Genomic DNA, 20,471 nt, shown 5'->3' on the forward strand with positions numbered 1-20,471 from the left:
TGATTGCAGTGTGGGGCATTCCTAGCTTCTAGCCCTCTGCTAATGTTGTCCTAAGGCATAAAAATATGCACACTGATTTTGGCCCATTCCCAACTCACCCCTTCATTGGAAACCAATTAGTACCAACATGAGCAGCTTCTAAAATCAAATGGACCTATATCCTACTGCTATAAATTGGACTTTCCATTACAATGTACTGCCATCCACATAGAAATGCTTTATGTAGTTAGAGTCACAACTACAAAATAGCTGATCAAAGTAGAACATCAACAGCACTAAGAATTAAGGTACACACTACATGTTTGCATAAGATCATAGGTGGAGGATTGGTTAACAGACAGTAAACAGAGGGTCGGGATAAATGGAGCATTTTCAAGTTGGCAGATTGCAACTAATGGAGTGCTGGGGCCTCAGCTATTTCCAACCTACATTAATGACCGAGGAGAGGAAACTGGGAGCGACATATCCAAGTTTGCTGATGATACAAAGCTAGATGGGAATGTAAACGGAGGAGGACACAAAGTGGCTGAAAAGGAATAGAGACAGGCTAAGCAAGTGGGCAACAGGAGATGGCAGGTGGAGTACAATGTGGAATTAACTGAATTCAAATTCCCCAGCTGTCATGGTGGGATTTGAACTCATGTTACCAGATAATAGTCCAGAAGCCTGGGCTAATAATCTAGTAATTTAACCACTGGGCCCATGCATGTCAAATTTAAAGCAGTTGGTTTTTGAAGGTGCTTATCAAGAGGAAGAGACATTTCTCCCCCTTTCCCCCCCCACCTCCCCCTTCCCCACTGAACATCAGCAGCTAGAATTCCTGGGTCAGGTTTAGACAAACAGTGAGCTAGAAGAGAGTAAAATCATAACATGTCTGAACATTCCTTACCACAAACTGAGGGGAGAACCCCGTACCAAACCACTGTTCACACTAGTTATTCTTATGACCTTGAAATTGTTTTTCTCATTTTGTGCCAGTTGGGGACAGCTTTGTGCTTGGGACTTACACCCACCAGGAGCTGGGGTGAAACTGCCCAAACTAAGTTCACAGGAGATTTAGAACTGGCAATGAGGAAACATTCTAATCTAGACGTGTACTCTAGAATCAAAAGGACATAAAAAAAACTTATTTAATGCATTAACATATTGTTTGCCTTTGCTCTGTGACCTTTTGGTCAGCTATGTGGCCTGGTCCAATCTGCACCTTCTCCTTTGTTATCTCTTGCCCAACCCCCACCTCACTTGTTTATAATCTGTGACTTTTCTAATATTTGTCAGTTCCGAAGAAGGGTCACTGACCCGAAACGTTAACTCTGCTTCTCGTTCCACAGATGCTGCCAGACCTGCTGAGTGAATCCAGCATTTCTTGTTTTTGTTTCAGATTTCCAGCATCCGCAGTATTTTGCTTTTATTTAATGCATTACTTGACTATACATTTAAAAAAACGCTTCAACTTTGGGGTTTTGCTGGAGAAAGCTTTGAAACCAGACATTTACTAATCTGTTAATACCAAAGGTTGCTCACATTGAAGGATAAACAATGTTAAAATTTCATTAGAAGTATTTTACACAGAAAATTTACACCAAAAAGGGTGACCGATGAAATTCTCTCATGTCTGTGAAAGTTGGAAAACTTGATCTCCATTGCGATTAAGTTTGAAATACAAATGAAGCTTTAAATCTGAATTTACATGATTGTGGGCAATGAACTAAGAATAATTGAGCAATAATATACCATTCACGAGAAATGCAAATTCTTCTTTTTGTTTCTGGCTGTAGAAACATTTATCCCAGTAAGTGTGCAGTTCTTGTCGGATGCCACAGATGATTTGTTTGATATTCTTGGTCTGCATTTGCTGAAGTTGCTCAAGTTCCTGTTGCAACTACAAATGGAAGTCATGAGGCATTATAAACCCAACACTAGCAGAGATGCCCAACTCAAAAACTATAATACATGCAGGTTCCTTTGGGTAGTGTTATGGAATTTCCATTTGTGTTAAAACTTGCGAATCTATATTTTTAAAAACTAAAAGGATTTCACGCACATTGAATCATCTGGAGATTGCTCAACTTTGGATGTTTTATTTTTAAAAAGGTGAACAAATTTTTACTGGAAAGCATGTGATTTCAAGTAAACATAGCAGCAGGTTTGACTCGAGTTATTCTTTGTTGTGACAAGACAGAATTCATGATTACCATGGGATGAGCTTGGAAAAAGTTTGATTTCATTTTGAATTGTTAAAAGATACTGGTTTTTGGACAAGCAGCAGCAATTGGAATTTGTTTATGGACCTGTCAAGAGTTCAGAAGAAAACTGTCACCTCTCTTTGAAGATGCTCTGCTCTTGAAAAGCAAAAGCATGTATGAAGTTGTACTGTTGCCTCCTGCATTAAGAAACCCTGAATATTTGCAGAAACCTTGCATCTTCAAATGAACTTTGCAGCGAACGTGTGAGTACTGAAACCTCTGTTGCTGCACACCTGCTTGTAAGACCTATGTGAAGCCTTCTGTAGTTGAATTTCTTTGAACACACTGTTCAAACTCACCTGGAAAGATTCCTGGTGGCAGCCAACTTGACTTTGGGACACCTCGCTAAAACAAAGGACTTCCTTCCAGATCTTTGCAGTCCAAGTTTTTTATTAAAATTTCTTCTATTCCTTTGTAACAGCTGGAAACAAAAATCCCTTTTTACCCCCCGCCCCCTCCCCCAGTTAACTGGTTTTTGGATGTATGCGAGTGCATGTGAGGGCTAGGATATAAAAATACAGGGTTTTAATTTTTCAATTCGCGAATATATTTACGTCATCATTGGTTAAGACTTGCTTTATAATTAATAAATAACGGAATTATCCATTTAAGAAACATGGTTGGTGTATTTTATTCTGGGAGACAAATGGGGTATCTAAATGGCTGTTTCGGGTAGTGGGAAAATTTATTGATAGGTTGTGACCTGTGGAGAAGTTGGACTGAATTAACAGTTCACTCCTCCTGCCTTGGTTGTAAGAGTAGAAATCTTTCAACTAAGAAGGAGCCTAAAATCACACGTGCAGATCCAGGACAGTAATGCTAAAATTAAAATAAATCAACCACATGTTAAGGAATACTAGTTAACAATTACACTGACTTGGCTCAGAGTCTGGACAATTCATTCCATGGGAGTTGCAACTGCTGAGAAACCTAAGCTGGCCCTGACTTATTTTTCTATGGAAAAACAATTTACATGTTTAGTGAGTTTTCTCTAAACATTAAGGTTAATCTGCGGCGGTAATTAAGGTGGTGGTGATGTTTAGTTAAGGGTTTTGTTTGTAAGTGTTGATTATAGTAATTACAATTACAAAAGAACAACAAACAAAGAACAGTACAGCACAGGAACAGGCCATTCAGCCCTCCATGCCTATGCGATCATAATGCCTGTCTAAACCTTCTGCACTTCCGGGGACTTATCCTTCTATTCCCATCCTATTCATGCATTTGTCAATATACCTCTTAAACGTTGCTATCGTACCTGCTTCCACCACCTCCCCTGGCAGCAAGTTCCAGGCACTCACCACCCTCCGTGTAAAAAAAAAAAAACTTGCCTCGCACATCCCCTCTAAACTTTGCCCCTCGCACCTTAATCCTATGTCCCCTAGTAACGGACTCTTCCACCCTGGGAAAAAGCTTCTGACTATCCACTCTGTCCATGCCACTCATAACTTTGTAAACCTCTATCATGTCGCCCCTCCACCGAAAACAATCTGAGTTTATCCAACCTCTCATAGCCAATACCCTCCAGACCAGGGAACATCCTGGTAAACCTCTGCTGTACGCTCTCCAAAGCCTCAACATCCTTCTACTAGTGTGGCGACCAGGATTGCACGCAATATTCCAAGTGTGGCCTAACTAAGGTTCTGTAAAGCTGCAGCATGACTTGCCAATTTTTATACTCAATGCTCCGACCGATGAAGGCATGCATGCCATATGCCTTCTTGACGACCTTATCCACCTGCATTGCCACTTTCAGTGATCTGTGGACCTGTACACCCAGATATCTCTGCCTGTCAATACTCCCAAGGGTTCTGCCATTTACTGTATACTTCCCACCTGTATTAGACCTCCAAAAATGCATTACCTCACATTTGTCCGGATTATTTATAGTCTTCTATTGATATCCATTATGTCTGTGCATTAGGTGTTACAAGATCAGTTGAGGTGAAAATTGACTAATTGCACAAGTGTATTGTGCAGGATACAATACTAACCACTGTATTGACTTGATTTATGGAACCAGTTGCACACATGTTCTGCTGCTCTAACGGGATTTGTAATCTATTCCATAGAGAACTGATCTGTTCCTTCAGAGACTCTTGTGTAGCCATCAACTCTTGCTTTTTCACCTCCAACTGCAATTTTAAAGTAATATGATTATTTAATATGAAGTGAACATTTTAATCACAATCTGAAGTATGGATATATAAATTTAACATCTAAATATTCACAAAACCTAGAGAAAAATGTATTGGAGAGCTGACCTGGTGACGAAGCACCTCTAGCGATTTAATGTTTTCATGAGAGAGGAAAAAGAGATTCTCTTGCTCGAGGACTGCATCCTGCTCAAACGTGGTATCGGGGACATGATCAATATCCGCCATGAGCTTTGTAATTTCATGTCGGAGTCCAAGGAAAGTAGCTAAACGACACTCCTGGCGATAGCAAGACATAAAAAATGATTCTGCTGTACAGTAACCGACAAATCAGTTTCGACATGAGCATATAAAGCACAACAGATCAGATCCCTTTCCAATTTAAAATTGGTGACTATGGTGGACAGTTAAAATTATTTTGTCTCCATTCGATGGCAGAATTCTGCAAGATCTCTACTTGAATCTAAACTTTAGTGCCAACTAGTTGGACTAAACAGTTTGTTGATGCACAATAATTTCAGCATCGGTAACAGGGGAGTGAGATTCAGGTACAATAGGGAACATTTTAGCTTTTATTGGGAACAGAGATAGTCAGAGAAAATTAAGCTTGCTGACAGCCGCTTCCCTTTCTGCATTAGGTATCCCCCACCAGCAACCCCAGAAAAAAAAGCAGGAATTGTTTAAAAAAAAAATCAATTGATTCACTGAACTGGAGTTCTTTAACGACTGAGCAAATGAATTCTGAACAGCATCATAATATGGATTTTGCTACATTAGCCGGTTCAGCTTTGCCATCGATGGAAAAATGCTGTGACAGAAGAGGCTAGAGATTAAATCATCCACTCAACTACTATCAAAAAATGTCCCATCATCAGTACTTCAAACATCTGAGCAATGAGGCACTCGGGGCACTTTAATGAGCAGTCAAAAGGTTCAAACCTCCATGTGCATATTTCATTCTCTAACCTCGTCATCTCTATGCATGCTACAAAAAACATTTTAAAATTTACATTGCAATTTAAAGTTGGTGGTTTCAACCTCCATTCTAGGACTTGAGCACAGAAACAGATCACACTTCAATATTTTTCTGAGAATTCAGCAGCAGAGGCATCATCTTTCAGATGAGATGTTAACGGAGTCCCCACCCACCATCACCCCAACCTGTTCAGGTGGATGAAAAAGATCACAGTACTAACAAAGTACAGGTAATTCTAGTATCCTGGTCAACATTCATCTCTCAACCAACATCAAAACAGATCAGCTGATCAGCTCATTCCTTTTTTGTTTTAAGCAGGACCTTGCGTGTAAAGTATTCACTACATTTGTCTACAAAGCAGGAACGACAACTTTTAAACTTTGCTGTGCAGTAGTGTGATGTTCAGTCGGCAGTGGTTAATTTTAAAGCACAGAATTGCCATTTGGCCCATTGTTCCTGCTCCCTGATCTATGCACGCATCCATTCCACTTAACGTTAAGTTGTGCTTTTTCAAATTTTGCTCACTTCCCTTTCAAACAGAATGTGGCTTATAATTCCACTGTTCCTGATCAGGCAACCTCTGCATTAAAAATTTTCTTCTGAACTGCCCCTTTCTTCAACTTTGAATTTTTCATTTACGCCCTCTAGTTTTCAATTTAACAGGTAGAAATAGTTCTTATTATTAAACCTCTCAGTCTGCAGCAAACTGTTGTCAGATCTCCTTTTAACTTTCTGTTCTAAGGGTTAAAATTCTCACCCTCATTAGCTTCACCCCATCTCTTAACATCCTCCAATCTTAGAACCAGAGATACGTGCACCCCAATTCTGGCCTCAAGCATCTCAGATTTTAAAACCCCTACAGCTGCCAAGGCCCTAAGCTTTAGAATTCCCTCACTAAACTGCTTCACCCTCCTTTAAAACTTCTCTTTGATCAAGCTTTTGGTCATCTGCCCCAATATCCCATTACAGGGCGTATCAAATTTTGTTTTGATAACACTCCATTGAAGCACCTAGGGATGTTTTACTAGGTTGAAGGTACTCTATAAATTTCTACAAAGAGCACAGTTTTTCTAGTGTCTATGATTAAAGCCATTCATTCTGGTGCTGATCATGCATGTGCATGAACACAAGACAGAGAGACTTGCATTTATATACTGCATTTCATGACCAATGGACGTCTCAAAGCACTTTAGACTTCAAAAGTACTTAATTAGCTGTAGTCACTGTTGTAACATAGAAAATACAGCAGCCAATTTGCACACAGCAAGCTCCTATAATGTGATAATGACCAGATAATCTGTTTGCAATGTTCATTGTGTTGTATGAAATGAGGGATTACACAGAATCAACACCTCAGGCTTATCTGAAGAGGATGAGAAAGATCCGAAGATATGGAGTGTTCGATGACCAGCTCCAATTGAGTGAATTTTAGAATTCACTGACTAGAATTGATGCCCAACAGCTACAGGAATCAATAGATCAGTCAGTCAGCAGATGCCATAGCAATGAATGCGATTTCTCAGAAACTGAGCTGTCAGAGCAACACCCACTGAAGCATTTCAGAAAGGCTGCGTTTGCTGACAGCGCTACCACTAGGTGGCGCGCTAGTGCCACTAAAACATCACAGTCTGCGACTTCAGGCAGCTGCCAGGACTAAAGATGGCGCTGCTCAAATAATCACACGAAGGCAACTTGACCTAAACACATGGCAGCACACAATGGCAGGCTGGAGAGAGTTGGGGGGGTGGGAGAGGTGGAGAAGAAGCGAGCGGAGCGGCCGCAAAGTGTGGAGTCGCCGGAGAGAGCAGCGCGGGGGGGGGGGGGGGGGGGGGCAGTTTGACGCATGGGTTAGCGTTGCATTGCTGTACGCATAAAGCACGTGCACAGAGGCCGACCAGGGTGCCCAAAGATACACACGTCACGCGATGACGTCATCGGCGCATGCGTTAACCAGTCCTGGCAAGTCGGAACGCAGTGCACACGCAGAGAGCAGGAGACTGCCTGCGCATATGCGCACCTTGGCGCAGCCTGATGACGTCAGTGGCTGGCTGTATTGTCAGGAATCACTGTTTCAGAGAGACCTCTTGTGGAAAAAAAGGTCACCGCATTGATGCACTGTTATAAGATGGCAGGAAGTATAAAGCTATTGTAGCTGGACAACAGCATCCGCAAGAACTAGGTGCAGGTAACAGTATCGGCACTATAACCAGGTCGAAAAGAGCAAGCAAGCTGTGTGATACATGTGGTTGGTCGCACTCACCGCAAAACTGTCCTTTATTTTAAGGTCTGTACAAGGCATGCGGTGCAAAAGGACACTGGGCCCCCCTTTGTGAGAAATCTGGCTCCTAAGGCGCAGCCAGAAGTACCAGCAGGACACAGACAAACAGACGACAGGTGCAGCAACAGCAGCAAGGAAAGTGCTAGAGACCTGCGTAAATGCAAGCTGATACACAAAGTCCACAGCAAAATAGACCTGAGACAAGACTCAGGTAGGAGCAATTCTCAGCCAGAAAATGAGCAAACATTCCACATTGTGAACCTGATGTATTATGTTAATCAAGTCAAACAACTGGAAACTTTTGCTACTATTATCATGACCTGGCAAATATACAACACATTGAGGGATAAATATTTGCCAGGATACTGGGGATAACTCCCCTACTCTTCTTCAAAATACCACCGTGGGATCGTTTATGCCCACCTGAGGGGGCCACTCGGGCCCTTGATTTAACACCTCATCTAAAGCTAACATCTCCAACAGCTCAGCCCTCCCACAGTACTACACTGGAGTGTCAGCCTTGATTTTTGTGCTCAAGTCTTGGAATGGGACTTCAACACAGAACCTCGTGACTCAGAGGTGAAAGCACCACCAACTGAGTCATGGCTGACACTCTTGGCATGAATATCTTTGTCCTTTCATCCACATTCAAATTAAGGCAACAAGGGAGGAGATCACATAAAATTCTAAGAGCTTCTATGGCAGAGTTCCCAGAATCTAGGAGAAAAAACAGACAGACAACAAAGGGATACAAAAAGTGTTGAGCTACAAAACGGGAAAAGAAAACTCTTGCAAGGGATATCAAAGACAACACTAAAGGTTTTTACAAATATATAAAGAGAAAGAGGGTGGCTAAGAGTAATATGTGCCCCTTAAATGGCAGGCACAGGTGATATTGTAACTGGAAATCAGGAAATGGCAGACTTATTAAATAGCTACTTTGTATATCCTCAAGGTAGAGGATGATAAAAAAAAGAGAGAGATACAAGGAAGACGAGAGAGATAGGGAAACAAGAGAGATCAAACAGACAAACCTCCGGCACCCAACTTTCATACTCTGCGGTGGAAACAAGGTGAGGATATTGTTAATGCAATAGACACGATCTTTCTAAATTCTTGATTCTGGAATTGTCCCCTTGGATTGGAAAACTGCCAATGTCACTCACTCCATCATTTAAGGAAGGGAATGATAAATAAAGAAGTTGCTGGACTAATAGTCCAATATTACTTGTTGAGAAGTTACTAGGATCTAGTATAGGGACAGAGCATCTTGAGCATGGCAAATATGAGCTGATAGAGACAGCCAACATGTGTTTGTAAACAGTATGTCATGTCTATTGTACTTAAATGAACTTTTAGGTGGTCATCTAATGTGGTTAAAAAAAAAGGCTGCATTTGCTGACAATGCTACCACTAGGTGGCACTGCAGTGGCACATGCACGAATGCAGCATGTGCCACTAAAAAGTCACAGTCTGCGACTGGCAGCTGCCAGGACTAAAGATGGCACTGCTCAAATAATCACACGAAGGCAACCTAACCTAAACACATGGCAGCACACAATGCCGGGAGCAGAGCAGGCTGGGGACGGGATAGTGGAGCAGCCGGAGAGAGCAAGGTGGGGGTGGGTGGGGCTGGGGAGCGGAGCTTGACCCGAGTGATTACCAGTTAGTTAGTGTTGCATTGCTGTACACGTAAAGCGCACGAGCAGAGGCCGACCAGGCGCGTTGCCCGAAGATGCACACGTCACGCGATGACATCATCGGCGCATGCGCTAATCAGTCCTGGCAAGTCGGAACGCAGCTCACGCGCAGAGAGCAGGAGACTGACTGCACATGAGCGCACCTTGGCGCAGCCTGATGACGTCAGTGGCCGGCTGCATTGTCAGGAATCACTTTTTAAAAAAAGGACTGTTTCTGGATATTATTTATGAAAACTTAAGACTTCCAGAAGACATTCAACAAGGTTGCACAACAAGAGACAGGGTTATCAAAAATGATAGCAGATGGAATTGGAGACAAGCTATTGGCTTGATTAGGAGGTATGAAACAGTAGGGATAATGGGCATGCACTCAAATTGGCAGTATGTGACTATTGGTGTCCTGGAGCAATCTGTACTGGGCCTTGGCTTTGAACTTGTATTCATAAAAAAAGGAATAGAGTACCTTATATCCAAGTTTGCTGATGACACTAGTTAGGTGGCACAGGAAATAATGGAAATGGGAGCAGAAAGTTGCAAAAGACTCAGATTAAATGAGTGGGCAAAACTATCGCAGATGAAATTCAAATTGGGAAAGTGCAAGGTCATCTACTTTCGACCCAAGATATATCGGAATTTTTGAAATGGAGAAGAGCTAGGAACTGTGGATGAGCAGAAATGTAACAGTCGAAGTGTCGCAAACCAGAGGACACTGATTTAAGGCAAATGGCAAAAGAACAAACGTCAACATGAGGAAAAATCTTTTCTTAAAAGGTGAGTGCTTAGGATTTGGAATACACTTGACAATGTGGTGGAGGCAGATTCAATTGTGGCTTTCAAAAAGGAATTGAATAAGCACCTGAAGGAAAGTTTGCAGGGCTACAGGGAAAGGTTGGGGGGGGGGGGGGGGGGGGGGTAGTGGGACTAGCTGAGCTGCTTTGGCAGAGTGTCAGCATTAGCTCGACAGGCTGAATGGAAGGAGGCCATTCTCTGATACTGCTCCACGGTAAGGATATATTGGGCTTGGAGAGGGTGCAGCGTAGATTAAATTATGAGGATAGGTTGCAAACTAGTATTGTATTCTCCTGAATATAGAAAGAGATTAAGGGGTGATCTAATTAAAGCATTTGAGACAATTAAAAGGATTTTTAACAGGGTAGAGAGAGAAATTTTCTCCTCTGGTGGGGGAACTCCAGAACAAGGGGCCATAATCTAAAATTAGAGCTAGGTTATTCAGGGGTGATTTCAGAAAGCACTACATTGAAAAGGGCGGTGGAAATCTGGAAACAGTTTCCCCAAAAAGCTGAGGGGCTAGGTCAATTGAAAATTTAAAACACAGGTTGATAGATTGTTCGGAAGGAGTATTTAGGGTTACAGAACCAAGGCAGGTAGATGGAACCAAGATACAAATCAGCCATGATTTAATTGAGTGGTAGAACAAGCTCTTGGAGCTGAAAGGAATACAGGAAGAACAGTAGACCAAAAGTGGGAAGTCTGTCACCAACTTATTTCCTGTTCAGGGCCTGTAGGCCAGTCAACCTAATTCACTACCTACCTCCCTCCCTGCCAGGAGTTTATTCTGAGCAGAGACCCCTCACTGGTCATCCAAAAATATTAATGTGGGTTGATAAATTTATTAGCCCCCTGTCATTGTGCTAATTAACAAATTCCCACTTTGCTGCAAGATTATAAACTAACCTTAAAATACAAACAACTCATTCCAAATCCTTGGTGGGAAAATAGTCACAGAAGAATCCCAGAACACCTCACCCAAATCCATATCAAATCAAAATAAATGATTACATTTACTAGTCACTTGGTAGTCCAGAACTTGAGTATTGCTGAAGAGACATACTATCCAAGTTTTTAGTCTTGCACTCAAGACAGACGCATTCTTGCATCTGTCCTGATGAATGCAAGATGAAAAGCTTCGACAGCAAGTTTCTTTTTTTCAGCAACCAAATTTAATATTGAACACACACAGAGTGAAGACCAAAGTATGGAAAGTCCTCATCAGGGAACTCCTCTTTGCTGACAATGCTGCATTAACATCTCACACTGAAGAGTGTCTGCAGAGACTCATCGGCAGAATTGCGGCTGCCTGCAACAAATTTGGCCTAACCATCAGCCTCAAGAAAACGAACAGGACGTCAGAAATGCTCCATTCATCAATATTGGTGACCACGCTCTGGAAGTGGTTCAAAAGTTCACCTACCTAGGCTCAACTATCACCAGTAACCTGTCTCTCGATGCAGAAATCAACAAGTGCATGGGAAAGGCTTCCACTGCTCTGTCCAGACTGGCCAAGAGTGTGGGGGAAAATGGCGCACTGACACGGATCACAAAAGTCTGAGTGCATCAAGCCTGTGTCCTCAGTACCTTGCTCTACGGCAGCGAGGCCTGGACAATGTATGTCAACCAAGAGCGACGTCTCAATTCATTCCATCTTCGCTGCCTCCGGAGAATCCTTGGCATCAGGTGGCAGGACCGTATCTCCAACACAGAAGTCCTCAAGGCGGCCAACATCCCCAGCATATACACCCTACTGAGCCAGTGGCACTTGAGATGGCTTGGCCATGTGAGCCGCATGGAAGATGGCAGGATACCCAAAAACACATTGTACAGCGAGCTTGTCACTGGTATCAGACCCACCGGCCATCCATGTCTCCGCTTTAAAGACGTCTACAAACACGACATGAAGTTCTGTGACATTGATCACAAGTCGCGTGAATCAGTTGCCAGTGATCGCCAGAGCTGGCGGGCAGCCATAAAGGTGGGGCTAAAGTGCGGCAAGTCGAAGAGACTTAGCAGTTGGCAGGAAAAAAGACAGAAGCGCAAGGGGAGAGCCAACTGTGTAACAGCCCCGACAACCAACTTTATCTACAGCACCTGTGGAGAGTCTGTCACTCTAGAATTGGCCTTTATAGCTACCTCCAGACGCTTACCCATTGTCTCGAGACAAGGAGGCCAAAGAAGAACTCTTTGCCAGCTGCCCCTCTTGCGCCCCCCCCCCCCCCCACCCACAATGAGGACAATATTTGAAACATCCGTAAAACATCCATTAACTGTCAATAGATAACACAGCTAACTATCATTCAAGCTCCTTTAAATATCATGCAACTTAACTGTCATGTTGCCTGTGAAGGACAAGGGGTTAACTCCTTGTTTGAGATTCTGAAGTTACAAGTTTCAGTGGAAACAGACAGACAGTCACATAGCCCAGTCAAGAATTAAAAGACGCAATAAGCACCCACATCTTGCAACCAAAATAGAGGAAGGGATTAGTGCCTGATGACCTCAAGAACCAGACAATGGGCTCAAGTACTGTGTAAATTTAAGGATTGAAGTGTGTGAAAGACAGGCCTTTCTGGGGGGAAAAAAAAAAAAATCAGCAGAATCGGAGTGATTGTATCTTTCGCAAAAGACTTTTTTTTTAAAAAAAAAGAGCATCACAAATCAGGATAAGTTGCTTGCCGATCAGAACTAAAGATTTGGAACATTGCCAAATTTGGAGATGGGATGGCCCAGCCAGCAAGAAAATGGTATAAATGTAAAGCGGAGATCGGGGGTACGTTACTGTTTCTGCAGGCAATGAAGGTGGTAGAGCTTGGTCAACTCCACCAAGGGACCTACGACACCATCAGCAGACCAATTGAGGGGTGATTGTAAATATTAAGTCAGGAAATTAAGTTAGGAATGGTGGGGGGGGGTTGGTGGTGGTTAGCCTCTAACAGGCCAGGGTCATGGGTAATGTAATTGTAGTTGAAACCAACCTGTAATTGCTGAGTAACCCTTCTTTAAGGATTGTGGATAATTCAATAAAGTGATTGCGAGTTACAAGAAACTTGTCTTGATGGTTATTCTGTTTAAGTCATACATTTAGAATTGTGGTGTCATGAACTAGAGTGCAGCCAGTGGGGTTGGGGGATGGTCTTTGAATGAGGAAGAGAACTCCCTACACCTATGCAGCATTTACAACTTAGGAACAAGAGTAGGCCATTCAACCTATAGAGCCTGCTCCGCCATTCAATACGATCATGGCTGATCATCCACTTAAATGCCTTTTCCCCCTACACTATCCTCATATCCCTTTAGATCATTGGTATTTAGAAACCTGTCAATCGTTGCTTTAAACGTGCTCAATGACTGAGCTTCCACAGCCCTCTGGGTAGAGAATTCCAAAGATTCACAACCTTCTGAGTAAAGAACTTTCTCCTCATCTCTGTCCTAAGCAGCTTCCCTCTTATTTTGAAGTTGTGTCCCCTGGTTCTAGACTCCCCAACCAGGGGAACATCTTACCTGCATCTACCTTGTCTATCCCTTTAAATATTTTGTAGGTTTCAATTAGATCACCTCTCATTCTTCAAAACGCTTGAGAATACAGGTCCAGCTTCCCCAATCTCTCTTCATAGGATAGTCCTGCCAACCCGGGAACAAGTCTGGTGAACCTTCGTTACACTCCTTCTATGGGAGTAATATCCTTCTGAAGGGAAGGGGACCAAAACTGCACACAGTATTCCAGGTGGGTTCTAACCAAGGTTCTATACAATTGAAGCAAGACTTCATTACTCCTGTACTCAAATCCTCTTGCAATAAAGGCAAAAATACAATTAGCCTTCCGAATTGCTTGCTGCACCTGCACATTAGCTTTCAGTGACCTATTGACGAGGATACCCACATCCCTTTGTACATCTACACTTTCTAATCTCTTACCATTTAAGAAATACTCTGCACTTCTGATCCTCCTACCAAAATGGAGGTCACAGTTTTCCACATTATATTCCATCTGCCACGTTCTTGCCCACTCACCAAGTCTGTCCAAATCCCCTTGAAGCCACTTTGCATCTTCCTCACAATACACATTCCCACCTAGTTTTGTGTCATCCGTGAACTTGGAAATACTGCATTTGGTGCCCACATCCAAATCATTGATATATACTGTGAACAACTGGGGCCCAAGCATTGATCCTTGCAGTACCCCACTAGTCACAGCATGCCAAAGCGAGAATGGCCCGTTTATTCCCTCGGTTTTCTGCCTGTTAACCAATCCTTAATCCATGCCAGTATATAACCTCTTATCCCACGTTCTTTAAATTTGGCTAACCAATCTCCTGTGGGGGATTTTATCAAAGGCCTTCTGAAAACCCAAGTATACTACATCCATCAACTCCCCTTCATCAATTGTCATGCAGGCCCCCACCTGCCAAGAATGAGGCACATTAATTTCACCACAGACATTAAAATTAAAATTGTTGCTGGGAAGAAAAGAGAGCCTATCACAAGGAATTGCCAAGCCCCTCGCCGGAAGACATTTTTGCATACTAGCAGACAGTGTTGAACAAAGGAACCAGTCCCTGCTCCCCAATACACAGAAGATGTGGTCAGACCAGTTTAGTCACATGACTAACTGGCTATTACTGAGAGTTTTAAATTGGCCACAGAGAATTTGAACTCAGAAAGCGGTTTGCTCCTGGACTGAAAAGACTGCTAGTGGCTGGTTTCCCGCAGCCTCTCCTGCCTGCTTCCACCTCTTTTTCACGGAATGGAGACTCAATGAAGATACATGAACCCCAAGAGAGAAAAGTCTCCTACAGTAAACAAGGTTTAAAGAAGAATACTGGGCCCCAACAAAAAGCAAGATCAACAGCGAGCTCAAAGCACAGGAACAAAAAACCTTCAGAGATTGCCTCAAACTTCTCCACTACTTTTCTTCTGCTCTTTTCAGCCTCTATTTGCAGATGCATATCGCGTATGCATGCTAGCATGGGCACGGCATGGATCCATAGGCGTTAACCGAATTAGAGTTTTAAGTTTTAATAAATGTCACTTTTCTTCTTTAAACTGGAGGCCTGTTTGTGTAACAAGCATTCACCAAGGGGGAACTCAAAACACGGTGTGTTTAAAATTAAACCCTAGACACCTTTCCCACCTGGTCGGAACGCAATTCTCTTAGTAACATCCTCAAAAATCTCCAAAAGGTTTGTCAAACATGATTTCCCATTCATAAATCCATGTTGACTATGCCCAATCAGATCATTATCATCCAAGTGTCCATTTATCACATCCTTTAGAATAGACTCTAATTTTCCCTACTACTGATGCAAGGCTAACAGGTCAGTAATTTCTGGTTTTCTCTCTCCCTCTCTTCTTAAATAGTGGGAGGACATTTGCTACCTTCCAAACTGCAGAATTTTGGAAGAGGGTCATCAATGCATCTATCATCGCCACAGCTACCTCTTTCAACGCTCTGGGATGTAGAATATCAGAACCTGGGGATTTAATCAACCTTCAGCCAAACACTTACTGCAAACCCAACTGCATAACAGAATTTTTGATATCAAAAGGACTCCTTTTCTAAAATAGCTTCCATTCGTCAAACAACCCATCTGTTTGAAGTTGGTGCTGGTTACTCTTATAACCCATGCCAAGTATCAATTATGTACACAATGAAATTCAGAAGTTAAGTCCATCAGTTGACATATTCCATTGTTCTTACATTTTGTGGTATTGAAGCTCAAACATTGAGAGAATGGTGGTGTGTCTCAGCCATTTTCTCAGACTGCCCTAATCGCTCTGGTATGAATCCTACTGCCAAGTGCCATTAACTTTCAGTGCAATTTCACCATCTAGTTCTTACCCAATTGTTCTACATGTTCATTCCCACTATATCACAACTATATTCTAGTGTTGTAGAGGCAACTTTGATTAATACCCCAATTCTTCCTCCTCACCCTCCAAATCTATTCTTTTGGGAATATTTTGTAAACAGGAATATTTAGCTCAAGCTAAATCTCCAGTGCCATCACACCCCCAATGATAATTTCTACCTCTAGTTCGCCAATTCACTTCAGAACTTTGTGTATTTGCATATGCTCAAAACCTCAATGTTTTGAACCCTTCTATAGCATGTAGTGTATAGCACTAGTAGTCATTCTAAGATTACAAAAGTATATTAAAAACAATCTTTAGGGTAATCACAAACTCTGAAAAACCTTGTTAATTATATTTTCTAATTCATTGGTTTCCTCAAAGCACAACATGCAGGCATCACCCCCACTTCCTTGATGCATCTTCCCTCCCCCACCACCACTCCACAGTACCAGAGGGGCAACACACAATTTAGGCCATTCTGCAAAAACTACAAAAGTGGCTTGGAAGATCAAGATGTAGAATCAGTTTGGGTGGAGATAAGAAATAGGAAGGGAAAGAAGTCACTGGTCAGAGTAGTTTATAGGCCACCTAGCAGTCGTCACACTGTGGGACAGAGTATAAATCAAGAGATAATGGGGGCTTGTGAAAAAGGTATTGCAATAATTGTGGGTGATTTTAATCTTTATATCAATTGGACAAATCAAACTGGCAAAGGTAGCCTTGCAGATGAGATCATAGAGTGTACTTAGGACACATTTCTTAGAACAAGATGTTCTGGAACTAACCAGGGAACAGGCTATTTTAGACCTTGTAATAGGTGATGATACAGGATTAATGAATGATCTCAGTAAAAAGGATCCTCCAGGCAAGGGTGATCATATGATATTTCACATTCGGTTTCAGGGTGAGAAACTTGTATGAAGACAGAGTTGGCTATAGTGGGCTGAGAAAAATAAGCTAATAGGTAAGCAGAGAAGCAGTGGCAAGTATTTGAGACATTTCATTACTCAAATATATATTCCATTGAGAATGGAGGACTGAGAAGGATGCATCATCTGTGGCTAATGAAGGAAGTTAAGGGTGCTATCAAATTGAAGTGTAAAATCCTGCAGAGAAAATTTTGGAAACCAGCAAAGGATGACAAAAAGAGAAATTAAAATACCAGTGTAACCTATTAAAAAAAAACAAACAGCAAGAGCTTCTACAAGTATATCAAAAGGAAGAGAGTAGCTAAAGTAAATATTGGCCCCAGAGGACAAGACTGTAGAACTAATTATGAGAAAGGAAATGACAAAGATTTTGAACAAGTATTTTGTAGGTCTTCATAGAAGACAACAAAAAAAAAAGTAGAAAATCAGGGGGCAAAAGGGAGGATAGAACTTAAAGCTATCACTAGAGAAAAAAGGTACTAGGAAAACTAATGGAACTAAAGGCTGACAAGTCCCCTGGACCTGATGGCCTGCATCCAAGGTTCTTAAAGGACTCTGTTCTAGATTTTGGAAAGGTTCCAGCAGCTTGGAAACTGCAAACGTAACACGTCTATTCAAGAAAGGAAGGAATTAGAAAGCAGGAAACTATAGGCCAGTTAGTGTACATCGGTCATTGGAAAAATGCTAGAATCCATTAAAGGAAGTAGTAGCAGGGCATTTAGAAAATCATAATCCAATTAAGCAGAGCCAACATGGTTTTGTGAAAGGCAAATAGTTTTTGACAAATTTATTCGAGTTCTTTGCGGCTGTTGCAAGCAGGGTGGATAAAGGGAAACCAGTCGAGATGTGATGCATTTAGATTTCCAAAAGACATTTGATGATGGGCCACATAAAAGGTTACTACACAAGATAGGAGTGCATGGTGATGGGGGTAATATATTAGTGCTGATGGAGGACTGGCTAACAGGAAAGAGTCATGATAAATGGGTTGTTTTCAGGTTGACAAACTAACTAGTGGGATGGCACAGGGACAGCGCTGGGGCAACTATTTACAATCTATATTAATGACTTGGATGAAGGGACAGAGTGTATTGAAGCCAAATTTAGTGATACGAAGATAGGTAGGAAAGCAAGTTGTAAGGAGGACACAGAATCTGCAAAGGGTTATAGATAGCTAAGTGAGTGGGCAACAATTTGGCAGGTGGAGTAGAATGTGGGAAAATGCGAGGTTATCCACTTTGGCGGGAATAGTAAAGCAGAATAATTAATTAGCAGACATTGCAGAATGCTGCAGCAAATAATTAGGAAGGCAAATGGATGTCGGCCTTTACTACAGGGTGGTGGGGTGGGGTGGGGAATGAAGTATAAAAACAGGGAAACCTTGCTACAACAGTACAGGGCATTGGCAAGATCACACTTAAAATACTGCGTAGTTTTGGTCTCATTTCAAAAGGAGGGATATATTTGTATTGGAGGCAACTCAGAATGGTCACTAGTTTGATACCTGGGATGAAAGGGTTGTCTTATGAGGAAAAGTTGAGTAAGTTGGGCCTAGACCCATTGGCATTTAAAAAGAGAGGTGATCTTATTGAATCATACAAGATTCTGAGGGGGCTTGACAGGGTGGATGCGGAGAGGATGTTTCTCCTCATAGGGGAGTCCAGAACTAGGAAGCAAATCAAAATAAGGGGTCTCCCATTTAAGACAGATGGAGGAATTGCTACCGTCAGAATGTTAATCTTTGGAATTCTCTACTCAGAGAGCAGTGGAGGCTGGGCCATTGAATATAGTCAGGGCTGAGCTGGACAGCTTTTTGATCTACAAGGGAGTAAAGGGTTATGGGTGGTAGGTAGGAAAGGGGAGCTCAGGCCACAATCAGATTAGCAGCGATCTTATTGAATGGCAGAACAGGCTTGAGGAACTGAATGGCCTTCGCCTGCTATTTAAGTTTTTAATGTTATGTTTATTTTACTCCTCCCAACTGTAGAACCTCAACAGTGCCACAACATTCCTCAAGGTTGCCCTCTAAGGCAACATGGAATAGGCATTCCAGCAGCCCTTCAGGCAACCAGGTGAATAGTACCCTCAGCAACTCAAACTGCCAAAAGGCACATTCTACTCTTGTGGTGATCCCAAGCTTCCAAGATCTCCAACAATATGAAGATACTCTAAAATCAATGCATTAGTTGTCTGTGCACCCTTCCCCTCTCATTACTAAACGGTTTGTTCTTAAAAATTTAATAGAAACAACTCTATTAAGACATGTTGGCCCAGCTCTGGAGTTTAACTCTTGGAAATTTGTAGTGACGATGCACAATGCACTAAAACCTATTTTCATAAGATAAACAAGGAAGCAAAGAAATTTTTAAAAATCCTGTTACGACCAGCTGAGAGAGAGGTATCTAGGGGTCCCTTTTTGTCCTCACCTGGTCTTGTAACAGGCTTTAATTTTTAAACACACTGTTTTGAGCCCCCCCGCAGAATCCTAGTTCACTGCTTTCTAATTATAAGGCAAAGAAATGACCACAAACAGGCTTCCTGAGAACAAAGAACAGTACAGCACAGGAACAGGCCATTCGGCCCTCCAAGCCTGCGCCGATCTTGATGCCTGCCAAAGCTAACACCTTCTGAACTTCTGGGGCCCATATCCCTCTATTCCCACCCTATTCACGTATTTGTCAAGATGTCTCTTAAACGTCACCATCGTATCTGTTTCCACCACCTCCCCTGGCAGCAAGTTCCAGGCACTCACCACCCTGTGTAAAAAAAAAAAACTTGCCTCGCACATCCCCTCTCAACTTTGCCCCTCGCACCTTAAACCCATGCCCCCGAGTAACTGACTCTTCCACCCTGGGAAAAAGCTTCTGACTATCCACTGTGTCCATGCCGCTCATAACTTTGTAAACCTCTATCATGTCGCCCCTCCACCTCCGTCGTTCCAGTGAAAACAATCCGAGTTTTTCCAACCTCTCCTCATAGCTAATGCCCTCCAGACCAGGCAACATCCTGGTAAACCTCCTCTGTACCCTCTCCAAAACCTCCACGTCCTTCTGGTAGCGTGGCGACCAGAATTGCACGCAATATTCTAAGTGTGGCCTAACTAAAGTTCTGTACAGCTGCAACATGACTTGCCAATTTTTATACTCTATGCCCCGACCGATGAAGGCAAGCATGCCGTATGCCTTCTTGACTACCTTATCCACCTGCGTTGCCACTTTCAGTGACCTGTGGACCTGCACGCCCAGATCACTCTGCCTGTCAATACTCCGAAGGGTTCTGCCATTTACTGTATACCTCCCACCTGCATTAGACCTTCCAAAATGCATTACCTCACATTTGTCTGGATTAAACTCCATCTGCCATTTCTCCGCCCAAGTCTGCAACCGATCTATATCCTGCTGTATCCTCCGACAATCCTCATCACTATCTGCAACTCCACCAACCTTTGTGTCGTTCGCAAACTTACTAATCAGACCAGCTACATTTTCCTCCAAATCATTTATATATACTACAAACAGCAAAGGTCCCAGCACTGATC

At 42.5% G+C, this 20,471-nt stretch overlaps 1 protein-coding gene across 3 annotated transcripts in view; it reads right to left on the bottom strand.

The window, feature by feature from the left end:
* Positions 1–20,471, bottom strand: part of LOC137356154 (protein regulator of cytokinesis 1-like) — a 72,278-nt gene that overhangs the window by 34,997 nt on the left and 16,810 nt on the right. For all 3 annotated transcript variants that reach the window (XM_068022084.1, XM_068022154.1, XM_068022009.1), the window contains 3 exons: positions 4,511–4,681; positions 4,241–4,381; positions 1,735–1,882 (listed from right to left, as the gene is read on the bottom strand). In XM_068022084.1, the coding sequence (XP_067878185.1) occupies positions 1,735–1,882; positions 4,241–4,381; positions 4,511–4,681 (460 nt within the window). The remainder of the gene's footprint in view (positions 1–1,734; positions 1,883–4,240; positions 4,382–4,510; positions 4,682–20,471) is intronic.

This window comes from Heterodontus francisci, chromosome 1 (genome assembly GCF_036365525.1).
Source record: "Heterodontus francisci isolate sHetFra1 chromosome 1, sHetFra1.hap1, whole genome shotgun sequence".
NCBI classification, from domain to species: Eukaryota; Metazoa; Chordata; class Chondrichthyes; order Heterodontiformes; family Heterodontidae; genus Heterodontus; species Heterodontus francisci.